Source organism: Odontomachus brunneus, unplaced genomic scaffold (genome assembly GCF_010583005.1).
Source record: "Odontomachus brunneus isolate Ranch 3 - 2012 unplaced genomic scaffold, Obru_v1 Obru_scaffold_123, whole genome shotgun sequence".
NCBI lineage: Eukaryota > Metazoa > Arthropoda > Insecta > Hymenoptera > Formicidae > Odontomachus > Odontomachus brunneus.
Window position 1 is genome coordinate 407,150 of NW_022639573.1, and position 13,167 is coordinate 420,316.

General features: G+C 47.8%; 1 protein-coding gene and 1 long non-coding RNA gene across 6 annotated transcripts in view; one reads left to right on the forward strand and one right to left on the reverse strand.

The window, feature by feature from the left end:
* LOC116849656 overlaps positions 1-8,706 on the forward strand; it is a 293,934-nt gene extending 285,228 nt beyond the window's left edge. Inside the window, exon 4 of the long non-coding RNA XR_004379189.1 lies at positions 5,052-8,706. This is a non-coding gene — a long non-coding RNA (uncharacterized LOC116849656). The remainder of the gene's footprint in view (positions 1-5,051) is intronic.
* The window catches only part of LOC116849652 (transcription factor Sox-1a), a 218,211-nt gene extending 205,725 nt beyond the window's left edge, over positions 1-12,486 (reverse strand). For 2 of the 5 annotated variants that reach the window (XR_004379186.1, XR_004379185.1), the window contains exon 1: positions 8,706-12,486. Coding sequence is in view for 3 of the 5 variants with exons in the window: in XM_032827014.1 (XP_032682905.1) it covers positions 4,587-4,599; positions 8,706-10,144 (1,452 nt within the window). In the remaining 2 variants the exon portion in view is untranslated. Of the gene's footprint in view, positions 1-337; positions 4,600-8,705 lie in introns of those variants that run through there. The other 3 variants (XM_032827012.1, XM_032827013.1, XM_032827014.1) reach the window with 2 other exon arrangements.
* Positions 12,487-13,167: the final 681 nt, after the last annotated feature.

The window sequence follows — 13,167 nt, forward strand, 5'->3', positions numbered from 1 at the left end:
TGGAATATTTTTCTGCGTGCAGGAGTATTAATTTCAACGACGTGCTCGCGATGCAAACATTCACAAACCCTTAGAAACGGGTCGATCGGGTTTTATAAGCTCTTAAAAAAACAGGTTATTGTATGTGCCACAACGTTATCCTCTCACCATCAGCCGACAATCGAATTTTGAACGGTGTGCCTTGTGGTGTCGTTACGATTTCGACACAAAGTGCGAAAGTAAGGCCAAGAATGAAAATTTCACGCCTTAAGACAGGAGGAAGCGAATACACACGCGAAAGGTATGCGCAGCGGGATTGATAGTGGATAATGATGTTTTTGTGTGAATGGTGATCGAATTGAAAAACACAATTGAATTTTTAATTCTCAATATCTATATATGCATGTAGAGACGTATGTATAATAACATATTTTAACGTGCATCGTAAAGAGAGTTCGCGTAAAACATACATCATAGATCTATGTACATCGTGGAGCTCACGCTGATATCCTATGTACAAGGGGGCTGTGCTCGTGACAGACACTCCTCTTCTGCCGAGGAGGCAAGAAGACGTCCCTCTCGGCGAAAAATTTTGCAGAAACAAGCAACGGTGAACGCTTAAGAAGAGCAGCGACTTTCTCTATACACAGGTGTCCCCCTTACTTGCTACAGATTTGTATAACTTATACATTTATGTACACACACGCGCCGTTGCTTGCTGTAACGGAATCCGCTGCTCTCTTGCAACAGAGATATCGATGTCGCGCGATGTCGCGCGCGCCTTGACGAATCTCGAGTCCGCGAATATCGCAAGCTTGAAGGCGAGCCGAAATATCCACCGACAGCAAACAACGATCACGAGAAGCGACGACGTCGCGTTTCCGTCGCGCGACGTTCTCATCGTCAAGGGAACGCTTCGCGACGGAAAGTACACATTTTCTGCGCGACATCGGAAAACGTCGGGAGGCACGTGTCCCTACGCTTTTCCTGTTTCTTTCTCATCCTCCAATTTGTCCTCTCTTACTCATGTTTCCCTCTTTTTCTTTTTTTCCCTTTCGCAGGCGAGTCGCACAACGACAAACGAAAGCACTGCTTTCCGATATCCCGCTCGATTAGTTTCGCGATTGACAAACTTACGCACGGTTATCATTACATGGAATTATATCGTTACTGTGCAATACGCACCTCTTCTTCCTTCTCGTTTTCGTCATGTTCGAGAACTCTGAATTTCTGCGCTTTTTTTTATTTTTCTTATCACACACTGCGCTTTTTTTTATTTTTCTTATCACACACTGAATCGGAGATATCGGCGAGCACTGATCTCGATTCTCGGTTAGATCCTTCGCGCTGTACACCTCGATCGATCGAGCAAACGCTATTACAATGGCTGTATCAGTGCGGCAACGGTAGTATCGTTCGCGACAGTTAAGTTAGTCGCGCGAATTCGTCGGATTTTCCCTTTTCTCACGTAGAAACATACCGTTAAAGAAGTAGTCACATCGTACAATCGACTGAAGGTTGCAGCAATTCTCCCCTATGAGAAGAATCCTCGCAACGTATTCCATAAGAGAATTTGTTTTCCAAGTTTATGCAAATAATTATTACTAGAAAATCGTCTCAATTAAGATATTTAAATTAGCATTTGAGTCCATATTAAAGTAAGATACTCGATATTTTCAGATTTCGTGTATCTCGTTTGAAGCAATTATTATTGATATGCTCAAGCTTGTATTAACACTGACTTAAAACTTGTCTTTCACATAAGATATTCTGACTTGAATTTAGAATTGGGTTTAAATTTCCTGTTCAAATTGGATAACATATGCATGTGTAATCACGATTTAACTGAAAAACTCATATCTAACTCTAAATTTGGACCTGGGGATCTCATTTGAAACAAATTTTAACAATTATCGTCACCTGAAACTTGTCTTTTACGTGAGATATTTAGAGATTAAATTAGTTTTGAGATTTTTTCATTTGAATCATATAACATATGCGACACATTTGTTCATGATTTAGAAAACACTCACATCTAACTCTAAATTCAAATCTGAGTATTTCACTTTCGGTTGCTATTAATACGAGTCTTAGAGTTAAATGAGAGTCTTTCGATCGAATCGCGATTATAGATACAAATGTCATATATAATACACGTCTACTGAAAAATCTGAGTCCGACTGTGAATAAAAGCCTCACATGGGACATGTTTCCGCTGACAATTATTAATATGGGCCTTCTATGGTCATTCTCAGGAGATATACTTTCTTACTGAATACGAAATGCGTGGCGAAGGTCAAATCGGGGAAAAGTGCTGCAACCTTCGTTTAGCTGACTGCGTGCAGTGTTAAGAAGTAAAAAAGAAAATGACCGTGCAAGGACGACGATTGTTGATAACGAGAGTCGACATTCGCGACTGCGAATACGAGAATCCCGAAGCGAACATCACGCGAGTTCCGGCGGCGAGTGGAACGCGCGACCAGGTAGAATATCGGTGAACACACTATGAGCACCATAAACGTCAACGATCGATCGTGATCGCCGCGAGATTGGTTGATCCTCCAGACGGAGCTCAACTCGAGGAATCTGTCGGCGCTACTAAAGAAAGTTTTCCACAATGTCGGTTCACACAACCTCTCTTGTGTCTTCTCGGAATTTTTTTCACCTTTTCTCTTCACTGTTTTCTCTCTTACGTCTACTTAAGGTCGACCGTATATCGCGTTTAACATACATTATGCCAAGTCAAGACTTAAATTATTGCCTCGAAAAGTACGGAGTGCAAAATATATTGCTAATAATAATAATAATACAATAATAATAATAACATATATATTATATATTATATAATATATCGATAAAGATTATATAATATATAACATATGTATCGTGTGTGCGTGTGTGCGTATTATATAGAATAAATTACCTCTAACATTCTTTCGCGCAGACGATTTTTGATTGGTTGCTTATCCTCTCCTCGTGTATGTACATTGATGATGATCCGCATACATCTACGCGTGTAATACGCGCGGAACATCGAGTTTTGATCTGGATGTTCCGCGAGTAACGGCAAACTGAGCGCTCAACCCTGCTGTGTTGCAAGCTCGAGGCGTTATAACAGCATGAGGATTTTGTTCACGACGCGAGCGAATCATCGGATCGCGATTCGCACTGGTTCGACGACGCGTTCACGAAGCGGCCAATTGTAGAAAAGAAAGAAAAATAAGCCTCAAACGTATCGCGCGTATTTACACGTAGTTACAACGACTTGTATAATTCGGTGAGTTCATATACCGGGGAAATCGATATTGCGTCTATTTCTAGTTTGCGTATCATTTATTTATTTATTATATACATTGTGTGACAGCGTGTACATTGTGAGACAGCGCCGATTCTCCGGTAAAACGGCAACGCGATTTAATATAATTGGCTTTTAAATATCTAATATCAAAGGAAACGGAGAATATAATTAATATATTTATATGTATATACCTCTCTCTCAGATTTTATAGTAACTTATATTTACATATATACACATATTCCTTTCGCATTTACACTTGAATATGATATTACATATTTCCAAGGTCCATATAATGGGTGCGCCCCATTCTCTACACCTCGTACAAATTAAAATTACTCAGGCCCCGCTCTATGTATCGTGATATTTTATATTCAATATATGATACAATCTCCATTTCTCACGCGTTATACTTATTGCATGCCACCAAAGTCAATTATACGATACTTACAACGTATACGCCGATTAGCACCATTGTCAAAATTTCGTTTCACAGTCAACGACAAATTCCTCGCGATAAGCTTCGTCGAGGGAACGAGAGAAACCCAGGGCGAGAGATCGTCTCGACCTCGGCGTCCTCGAGATTTGTCGTTCACAACATCTTCGTGAATCTCTCATCATTACGGCCGTCGCTATCACGTTGATGTAACTGTTCGAGTCTCATTGAATGATATCGTTTGTATTATTATTTTCCTCGCATGGTGAATGAACAAAGTACAAATTCGATTCGTTGCGTCCTCGAAGAATTGTCAGCGCGCTGTCGGACCCGCAACACTGATTATTTACGACTTAAGACAAAGCAGAGCTTGGCCGGACATGAAAACCAGGAACACTAAACCTGACTTTATACAACACTTTAGTTTCACTTCTTTCAAGTTCTCACTTAGAGCAAAACATTTTTCGGTTGCGCGATTTTTTCGGTTAAAGGAATAAGGGAAGTCTTCTTATCGCAATTAATTACACTTGTGCTATTAAACAAATCTTCTTCCTTTTCTTTATTTTTTCTTGAGCGCGCAAAGTGCGAGAGGTCCTTTCGTTCCTGCCTTTTCCTCGTGGTCCTGCGGAAATTGTTTTAAAGCTGCGAGACACTCTCCTGATCTAGTTGGGCTCTCCTCTCCTCTCTTCACTCATCTTCTCTCCTTCCTTCGTATCTGCCTATTTCGCTCTGTGTGTCTTGGCTCTTCTCTCGCACTCTCTGCATAGCTTTTTGTTTTTGTATTTTTCTTTTCCTTATTTTATCCGCACAGCTGATTATCCATGTTTGGCATTTTCCCTCCCTCTGTCACTCTGTCTGTGTGTCTCTTTCGGTCTCTTAAGTAGCCATCCTACGGTAGGTATTGTTTGATGTTAGGTTGCGAAAAGATGTGAGAGAGAAGAGACGTATTTTTTTTTTCGTGTGAAAAGTTTTCGAGCCGCCTGCGCGTCGTTTCGGTGAAATAGGATGAGTCAGAAGAAACCTTCGTGATGATCATTCAGCGACCGCGACACAGATAGTGCGAGACGCAACGTCGGGATTGAAAAGCGTTCGTGAGATTTAGTCGCAATTCTAATCGTCTCGAGATCGACGGGCAGGAAAGCGACAGTCGCGAAGACTCGAGAGGTGCAAAACAAATAAAAAGAAAAAAAAAAAAACAGGAGAAGACCCGGTGCGGGCGAGATTCTATGAAACCGTTCGCGACGAGAACAAAACGGAATGATAAACTCGATCGGTTTTTTGACTCAACCTATATCGGGACCAGCCGAATTGAACTCAATATTTATTTCTGTGTGATTTCAGGTCGATCACTCGCTGCATAACAGTCGGGGACGAAACGATAATGAGTGGGAGAGAAAGAGAGAGAAAGGGGAACACACAAATAAATTCACTGGGAGAAATAAATATTGAGCCTCGAGAAATAATATCGTGAACGCTGCTTCATTCTGGACCCTACGCTAAAATTAGCCAATAATCGGAACCCCCCTCCCCCGCGCGCGCGTTCTCCTGTACTTCGCGCAGAGAATCCGCGCGAAAACATAAATAACGCAACTCAGACGTCTGGAGGCGTAACGAGGGGAAATTAACGAGGAGATGGAACGAGAGACGGATCAGAACGACGGCTACAAAACTCAGGACGATCGTGCGAATCGCGAGCAACCGACTGATGGTGGGAGCCTCGTTGAATATAGAGTGAATATAGAGTATCACGCGCAAGCCTTCCCATCACATATACACGAGATCAATAAGTATGGACGGTGGATAAGACTCTCGACATGTGTGTAAAGGAACGACGATTCGCGCCCGACCGAGGGAAATGCAGAGTGGAGCCATGAAGCGTTCGCTGATAAATGATGAGGAAAACGCAAGGGAATGAGGTCGCCCAAATGTTTCGACGGCCTCCGGCCGAGTGTCAACGTGAGTCACGCCAACGAGACTTGTCGAGATCCGCGTGTCTGTCGGACGCAAGCTGCACTTCGCCCTCTGCCGTTCAGATCGACAGAGTCAGCGGAAAATTCGCCCCCAAGTGCGTGAACGCAAGAAGCCTGCACTTGGTAGCGAGTTCGAGGGGGAGGAAGGGAGGGAAGAGGGCCTCGAGGGGGACGATTTCAGACTCGACGCGATCGCTGAAATTTCATTTGTGGCAAGCGCGCGAGTAGGATTCGCGTGAGTCTACGAGTGCGTGCGTTGATTTCGCCAGTGCGACACGAGCGCGAAGGAAAGTCTATCAGCATCGATATCTCTCCGGTTGACGGCGATTCTAGCGGAAGGGTCGTTAGAACGCCAAGCAGGTCGGGAGAGACTCGCGGCGCACGCGAGCCGATAATTCACGATATTTCTCTCTCCCCCGCTGTCGACTCGATACCGCCGGCCTGTAATTTGCCGGCGCATCGACATCTCGAAAGTACCCGGCTCTGATTAGCTCTCCGAGTGTTGAGTGCGTGCGTGCGTGCTTGCGTACGTGCGGCGTGCGTGTGTACGTGTGTGTGCGCGCACACAGCCTGGTAATCGCGAGCGACTCGGATTCCGGAGCGGCTGGGGAGAGACACGTACGCCGTTTTACGATGTGATCGTCGTTTTCTTAGCAGTTAAAGCGCGATGATAGGGTCCAGAAGCATTGTCACGATAGCGCATATGCGAGATTATCGTTCGCTCGTGTGCGGCAGAAGGACGTCGGGAGAGCGTTCGCGTCGTGATTCGGCAGAACCTGCCTCGCTGTTGTTCTCGCGTATTCCGCGGAACGGGAAGGGAAGATGGATGTGTGCGTACCGTTTGCGAAACGTTATCTCGTTCGTTATACACATGGAGAAAGAGAGAGGTAGGAGACTGCCGTGCCGAATAATGACGCGAACGCTCACTCGGAATTGGCGCGTGTACGGTGCGCTGCAGGGGGTCCTCGTTACAAATCGGAATCAAAGGTCAACGGAAAGAGAATAGAAGCGGAGAGAAATGCCTTCACTCATTTATAAACAATCGTACGTGTGCAACAGTTTGCCGAAATCTATCGAGAGACAAGTATAAAACCTGAACCGGAAACTTATCCCAACTGATCCTGATCGACCAGAGGTTAATCGGTTGTCTGGTTTGCAAGAGGTGATGTCACCGGCTCCCGATAAGTGCTGTAACGCGTGGCAATCAGAGGACCTTATCAGTCATGATCGTTAATTATAGGGCTCGATGACATCGCCTCTTGCAAGCCAGATAACTGTTCGGGATCGACCAGGACATCCATGGGGTAGATTTCTGGTCGGAGATCAACGAAATTCGTGGCGGAGCGATGCGTCTGTCAGCTGCTGCTCCGTCGGACGGCCAAGCTCCGTTTAACCGACGTACAAGCAAGTAAGTGAAGCACGACAATGAGTGAAGCGCGCGCGCGCGCGAGTGACTTTCGCGATGAAATTCGCCCGCAAATGCCACCGCACCTTCGAATGTCACAATAAAACGCGGATCCCCTGCTGACAACCGGCCCAAGGCGCCAGAACGAATCTCGAGGTGTTGCGAATCGCGGAAAAGTCGGCAAAACGTCCGGCTGTGTCTCGCGCGGAGAGGCCGTCGCATTCTCATTGTTTGGAACCCGAACATAAAACCCGTACAATCCGAATATCGCTGAGGCGGCATCAGCCTCGTAGAGAGCGGTCGCCGCGATGCCTTCTACCTGACCGCTCTGCGAGTTTCGCGTTAGATATGTCTGTCGGTCACGGAGAGAGTGTTGCCTTAAAATTTTCCTCATAAATCTTTTTCTAGAGCTGGAGATTATACTGACATTGTAACGCAAATTACTGTAGAAATAATAAATTTGACAATCTCTGCATAATAAGAAAAGAAACATTATAATAACTGCAATAATTTTGTAGTAGAGATTAGTCAAACGTGTATAATTTATGTGTATACATTTCGAAAAAAAAATTTATAGTAATTTCAGTTAGAATTATGCATAGTCCAAGATTGTAAAAATTTCATTGTGACATTTTTAACGCAATATTTTCTCCGTTGCAAAACTGTTCAGACACAATGAAGTTGGAACATCTCAATACGCGAACTGTCTAGATTGAGGGTCGTTACTGATGGGCTTGCGCGATAATTGCATTATTAATGATTATTTATGTAAATTACTATTATTAGTTTATATTATTAATGATGTTATTACCGCGCAAGCTCGCGTCGGTAGTGATTCTCGATTTTGACGGTTCGGTGAGCTCGGGACTTCACCGTGTCCGAGCCAGTGTTTTGCGAGCGACTATACGCAATCCCAGAGTCGTCGTACACGTCGAGAGAGAGAATTCGTTTGACAATGCGAGGAGAACGATGTTGTATCGGTGTCGAACATAAATATTAGACTCGCGGATACATAGAAACAACATTCCGACGAGCAATTCGTCCGAACATGCCAGAATATTCTGTTAGAATTACTATCGGCGTAGGATCCGATTTACAGGACGAAAAATAGACTGCACAATTAGAAAGATAGAAAGAACAGTTTTTGTTCTCGCGTCCTCGGCGTGACTTTCTACGAAAATTTGCGCAACGCCGCTTGCGATCAGCAAAGTGAATCGCGCTAGTATGCTTCCTACCAAAGGACAAAACAATCGATAATGTTAATCTACAATGTGACGAGCGACGATTAGACAACATTGATATCTCGGTTTCGACGATCAAACTCCGCGAAAAGAAAGATGTGGCGATCTCTCGTATAAGAAACAGATTGTCATCGACTGAACGATCTGACAGAACCTCCGAAATAACCCAAGGGAGGTGAGCGCCAAGACACAGCCGGCCGCGAGAGCGTCCTCGAGCGCGCGACGTCCTTATCGACCTTCCGCGAGCGAGCGAGCGAGCGAGCGATGAAGCGAGAATTCGGTAAAAGCGAACGCAGGCGAGCAGGAAGTATATCGGCGAGAGAAAGAGAGATAGAAGGAATTATTAGCCTTTATTACAAGGGACGGTAAGTATGCTTACATATGCTGGAGGTGCGGCACAGGGACTTGGTGTTGCGTCAATGCCTCCGGCGACGGACCGGGCGAGTAGACGGCCGTGCTGTGATGTACGACTCCTTGCTCGACCCCCTGCGGCAAGTACATCGAGATCATCTGCCTGAGATCACCCTGCGTCTGCTGGTTGGGTTGTTGCTGCTGCTGGCCCATGTACTCCCGTTTCACCACCTGGCTGGCGGCCGCACCCGCCGACGTCGGCCCCGTCGGCGTTGGCGTGTGTATGCCGCCGCTGGCTGGACTCGTCGGCTCGGACTTTATGCTGCTGCCGCTTGGACTGTGACTGGACATCTGGGAGCCCGGTTGCGCTTGGTGATAGGGCGAGGGCGAGCCGCCCGGAACGGTGGTGCTTGCGTAGCCACTGGTGTAACCGTTCATGTAGCTGTTGATCGGGCTGGGGCTACCGCCGCTCATGTGGTGGCTCATCGCGTCCGGGTATCTCGGGTAGGATGCCGCGGTGGCCGCGGCACCGCTCATATGGCCGCTGTACGCCACCGCCTGGTGCTGCTGATACGCCGCTGCAACCGTCGCCGACGTCGGGTCGTGCATCAGATAGTGGTGGGCAGTGGCGTGTCCGTTGGGCATGTAGCCGTTGGTCTGTTGCACCATATACATATCCCGAGTCAACGAGGACGATTGCGGCCCACCGCCGGCTCCTACCTGCCGTTGCTCGACGCCGAGCATGCCGCCGACGGCAGCCATGCCGGCCGGTGTGAACTTTTCCTTCTTGAGCAGCGTCTTTGTCTTACGTCGCGGCCGGTACTTGTAGTCGGGGTGCTCCTTCATGTGCACCGCGCGCAACCGCTTCGCCTCGTCGATGAACGGGCGCTTCTCCTGCTCGCTCAGCAGCTTCCATTCGGCGCCGAGTCGCTTGGAGATCTCCGAATTGTGCATTTTTGGATTCTCCTGTGCCATTTTGCGCCGTTGACCGCGCGACCACACCATGAAGGCGTTCATCGGCCTCTTCACGCGGTCCATGTTGTTGTTCTTGTTGTTGGCAGGGTTACTGCTGGGATTACTGCTGCTACCGCTGTGATTGTTCGGCTGATGCTGGTTCTGCGATTGCTGCTGTTGCTGCTGCGACTGATGCGGATGATGCTGTTGATGGGCGTTCTGAGCCGCCATCGCGTGCATGTTCTGCTGCTGCACAGCTACGGCAGCGGCCGCGGCAGCCTGCATGGACGAGTAGGGGTGGTGTTGCTGGGCCTGATGGTGATGCTGCAGGCCCATGCCGAGGCCGGTCGCGCCAGGCGGACTTCCCGACAGCGCCGGGCTGTGCACGATCGAGCCGAGGGTGCCATAAGCGGGCATGCCGGCGTGGTGTCCCATCGGTGATACACCCTGCGGATGCGGTGGCATCTGACCGTGCAAACTGCCGCCCTTCAGGTCCGTCTCCATCGTGAGCATGTCTTCCTCCCTGTGCCCGTACAGCTTGCCGTCCTTTTCTGTTACCTCTCGACGTCAAGAAAATCGACGCAGCACGCCGAAGGTCTGTCACGCAGCAACCGGTGATCGTCCGGAATGATGGTCGCCCGGTTTACTTCACCGTCACTTCCTCGACGTACACCTGCGCGCGTCGAGCGATGACATGAAAGTGACCCGTTAAGTTCTACTGTCACTCACGAAGCTTTCCTGCCTCTCAATGATCACTGCTTGAAACTGCAGATCACTGGTGAGCGGCCCTCATCAAAAGGGGGGGCCAACCCTATCTTCGGCAGATAAGAACACAAGGTCCAATCGCGTGATCACGGGCGCACTGTCCGCACGATGCGACAAGCACTATCGCACATTCCGTAAAAGACACGGCCGGGTTCTTGTCCTTGGATGTTGTTCACGGTCTAACTACTCGTCTCTGAGAACCCGACATTGACAGAAAGCACTTCCCGATCACCATACCATCGGTCAGCTACGTCCCAACTACAGCTCGACTCGCGAAGTGTGCCGTCACCTGCGCACGGATCGCTTTCGACTAACACGCAGCCGAGGAGAGATACTCACACGATCCGCAGGTCACAGAGTCCAAGTGAGAACTGACGGCCACTACTTACTTTCTTCCCCTCACCGCTCTAGTGTCTCTCGCCACTCTCCGTCTCTCGCTAGCCACTCTGACTGGCTGCGGGCTGCGGCACGCTCGACGAATCGCGTCACGACTGTGCGGCAACGACGCACGATGCCAAACGCGGGCGCGCTCCGACGCGGTCCTCTTCGAATGACAATCCGACGATATCACTACACTGTTCCAGCGTGCTGGAAACGACTACGTTTAGAACCCGATGCAGAAGAAGAGATGCGACCTCCACTCTCCACCGGAGAACGAAACAGTCTGAGCATTTATGCTATACTCCTTGGGGTCGAAGCTCACTTCCTGCCGAAGGTGGCCGTTCCCCACCTTTACTTTTTGCGCGCCTCCCCTCCACGGAGTCACTCTCCTCGCCGGAGTGGGAATCGCAACCGAACGACGGACCAGGCTCGAGCGCTCACGGCAATCGATTGGCAACAGCGCCTGCCATCATTCCTCTCGACCAATCGGCAGGTTCGCTTGCCTCACAGGGGGCGGGGTTTCCCTCATAGTGCGTTACAGCGAACAAGATCTCACAGCGATGCTGGTCCGAAGTCGGCTCTCTCTCTCTCTCTCTCTCGTTCTCTATCTCTGTCTGTCTGTTCCTCTCTCTCTCTCTCTCTCTCTCTCTCTCTCGCTTGCTCGCTCGGCCTCTCTATCTCCTTTCTCCCCTTCCCATTGCTCGTTGCTGCTGCTGCTGCTTGCAGCCACCCCACCGGGGTTCTCCCTTTCCGTTTGCCCCTCTTGCCGACTCCTCTCTCCCTCTCTTCGTCCTCTGAGCACCACTGTCGTTTCTGTTCGCGCCGCGGAATCGGCTACCCGTCGGACGCACGTACCGCTACGCGCCACGTACAACGTGCGTACCATCCACGGACCTTAATACGTTCCTTCGCATGTGCGAGAGCGTCGTAATGCGTACATATGCGCGTTTATTCCCTTCGTTTACTGTACACGACGATTTGTCTCTTACCATAGATTTTCCTGAGTTTCCCTCAATTTCTTCATTTCCGCTTATGATGGATGTGCAACCTCGAAGGGACAGATCGATGCGAGTTAGATTGGAAGGTGTTATCACACAGAATGATACTCAGGACGCGCGTTCGACTTTAAATGCGGCCGTCTGATTCCCACTTGCGTGCTGCTTCTTGTGTAAACGTATTAACATTAGAACTACCTGACGGGTTTTGTAATTTTTCCTAAAAATTACTGAAATCTATAACGCGTGCGTTCGTAACGAACGTATTTTTATAACGGTAACGTATTTTTAAGCTGAATTAAACAAGAAAGAAAGAAATAAACATTTGATCCCTCTGAGGCAGAAATGGATCGTTAATGGTCGCTGGTTCGCTAGTGTTAACGTTGTTGCAGCCCGGGAGTCACAGGAGGGCACAGGAGTACCGCGTTTTCGATATACACGTGGAGAATATTGTTCGTGTTCGCGCGCAAGTATGGACGGCACACCTTTGGAAATTGGGGGATTTCGCGGACGAGTAGAAACAAAGGCAGGAGAAGGTAACTTTACGCGGCAGCTTGCAGTTTCGTTGTCTAAAGCGCGTCGAGACAGAGACTACGCCGAATGCTCTGTCCTCTGTTGGAGAGATTCAAGTTAAAATGTGAAAGTACCTGATTCTCGACGACGAGGACAACTGGAGACGCAGCCTTTGTTAACGATTAGATTGGGCGAATTGGAAATGCAATGTGAGATATTCCCGCCGTGCAACTAATGAATCACATCGCGCAACTAACTGCGCGTCACGATGTTATCTTATCGATCAGACTTTTCTCGCTGTACATCTGAACTTTCATATATGTGTATATATATATATATATATATATATATATATATATATATATATATATGCGCGCATGCATGCACCGTACTTCGCATGAATTTTCATCGAGCGGGCGACGTAAAATCCGACTGTTTCGACGTGACGATTACTCAAATCGAATTCTCCCTCGCATATCGCTTCGCACAGCTCGAGGGTTCGCCTCGAAGATACGAAGAAAATTCGTCCGTCTCCGATCTGGAATATCAAATCGCGTGGATACATTGAATCACTCTCTCATCGCAGTTATCTAATCACACATTCCGTTTTCCTCCCTTTATCTCTCGTTATTATCGGTGCAATTATTTCGCCAGTCTCAAGGCCAACGTCAATTTCCAATCTAATCCGGACGCATTTCACCGTCGAGCATCGAATGCTCTCGATGAATTGGTCTTGTACAACATCTAGTTATTGATATACAAGAAAATTAGCATCCACTTAAAACTAATGTGCTGAAATTAACAATCGTTGTTTCATACACAGGGTGTAAAGTTACCTATGTTCCGTATAATGGCAGATATAAAGTTTTACAATTGGCAAAG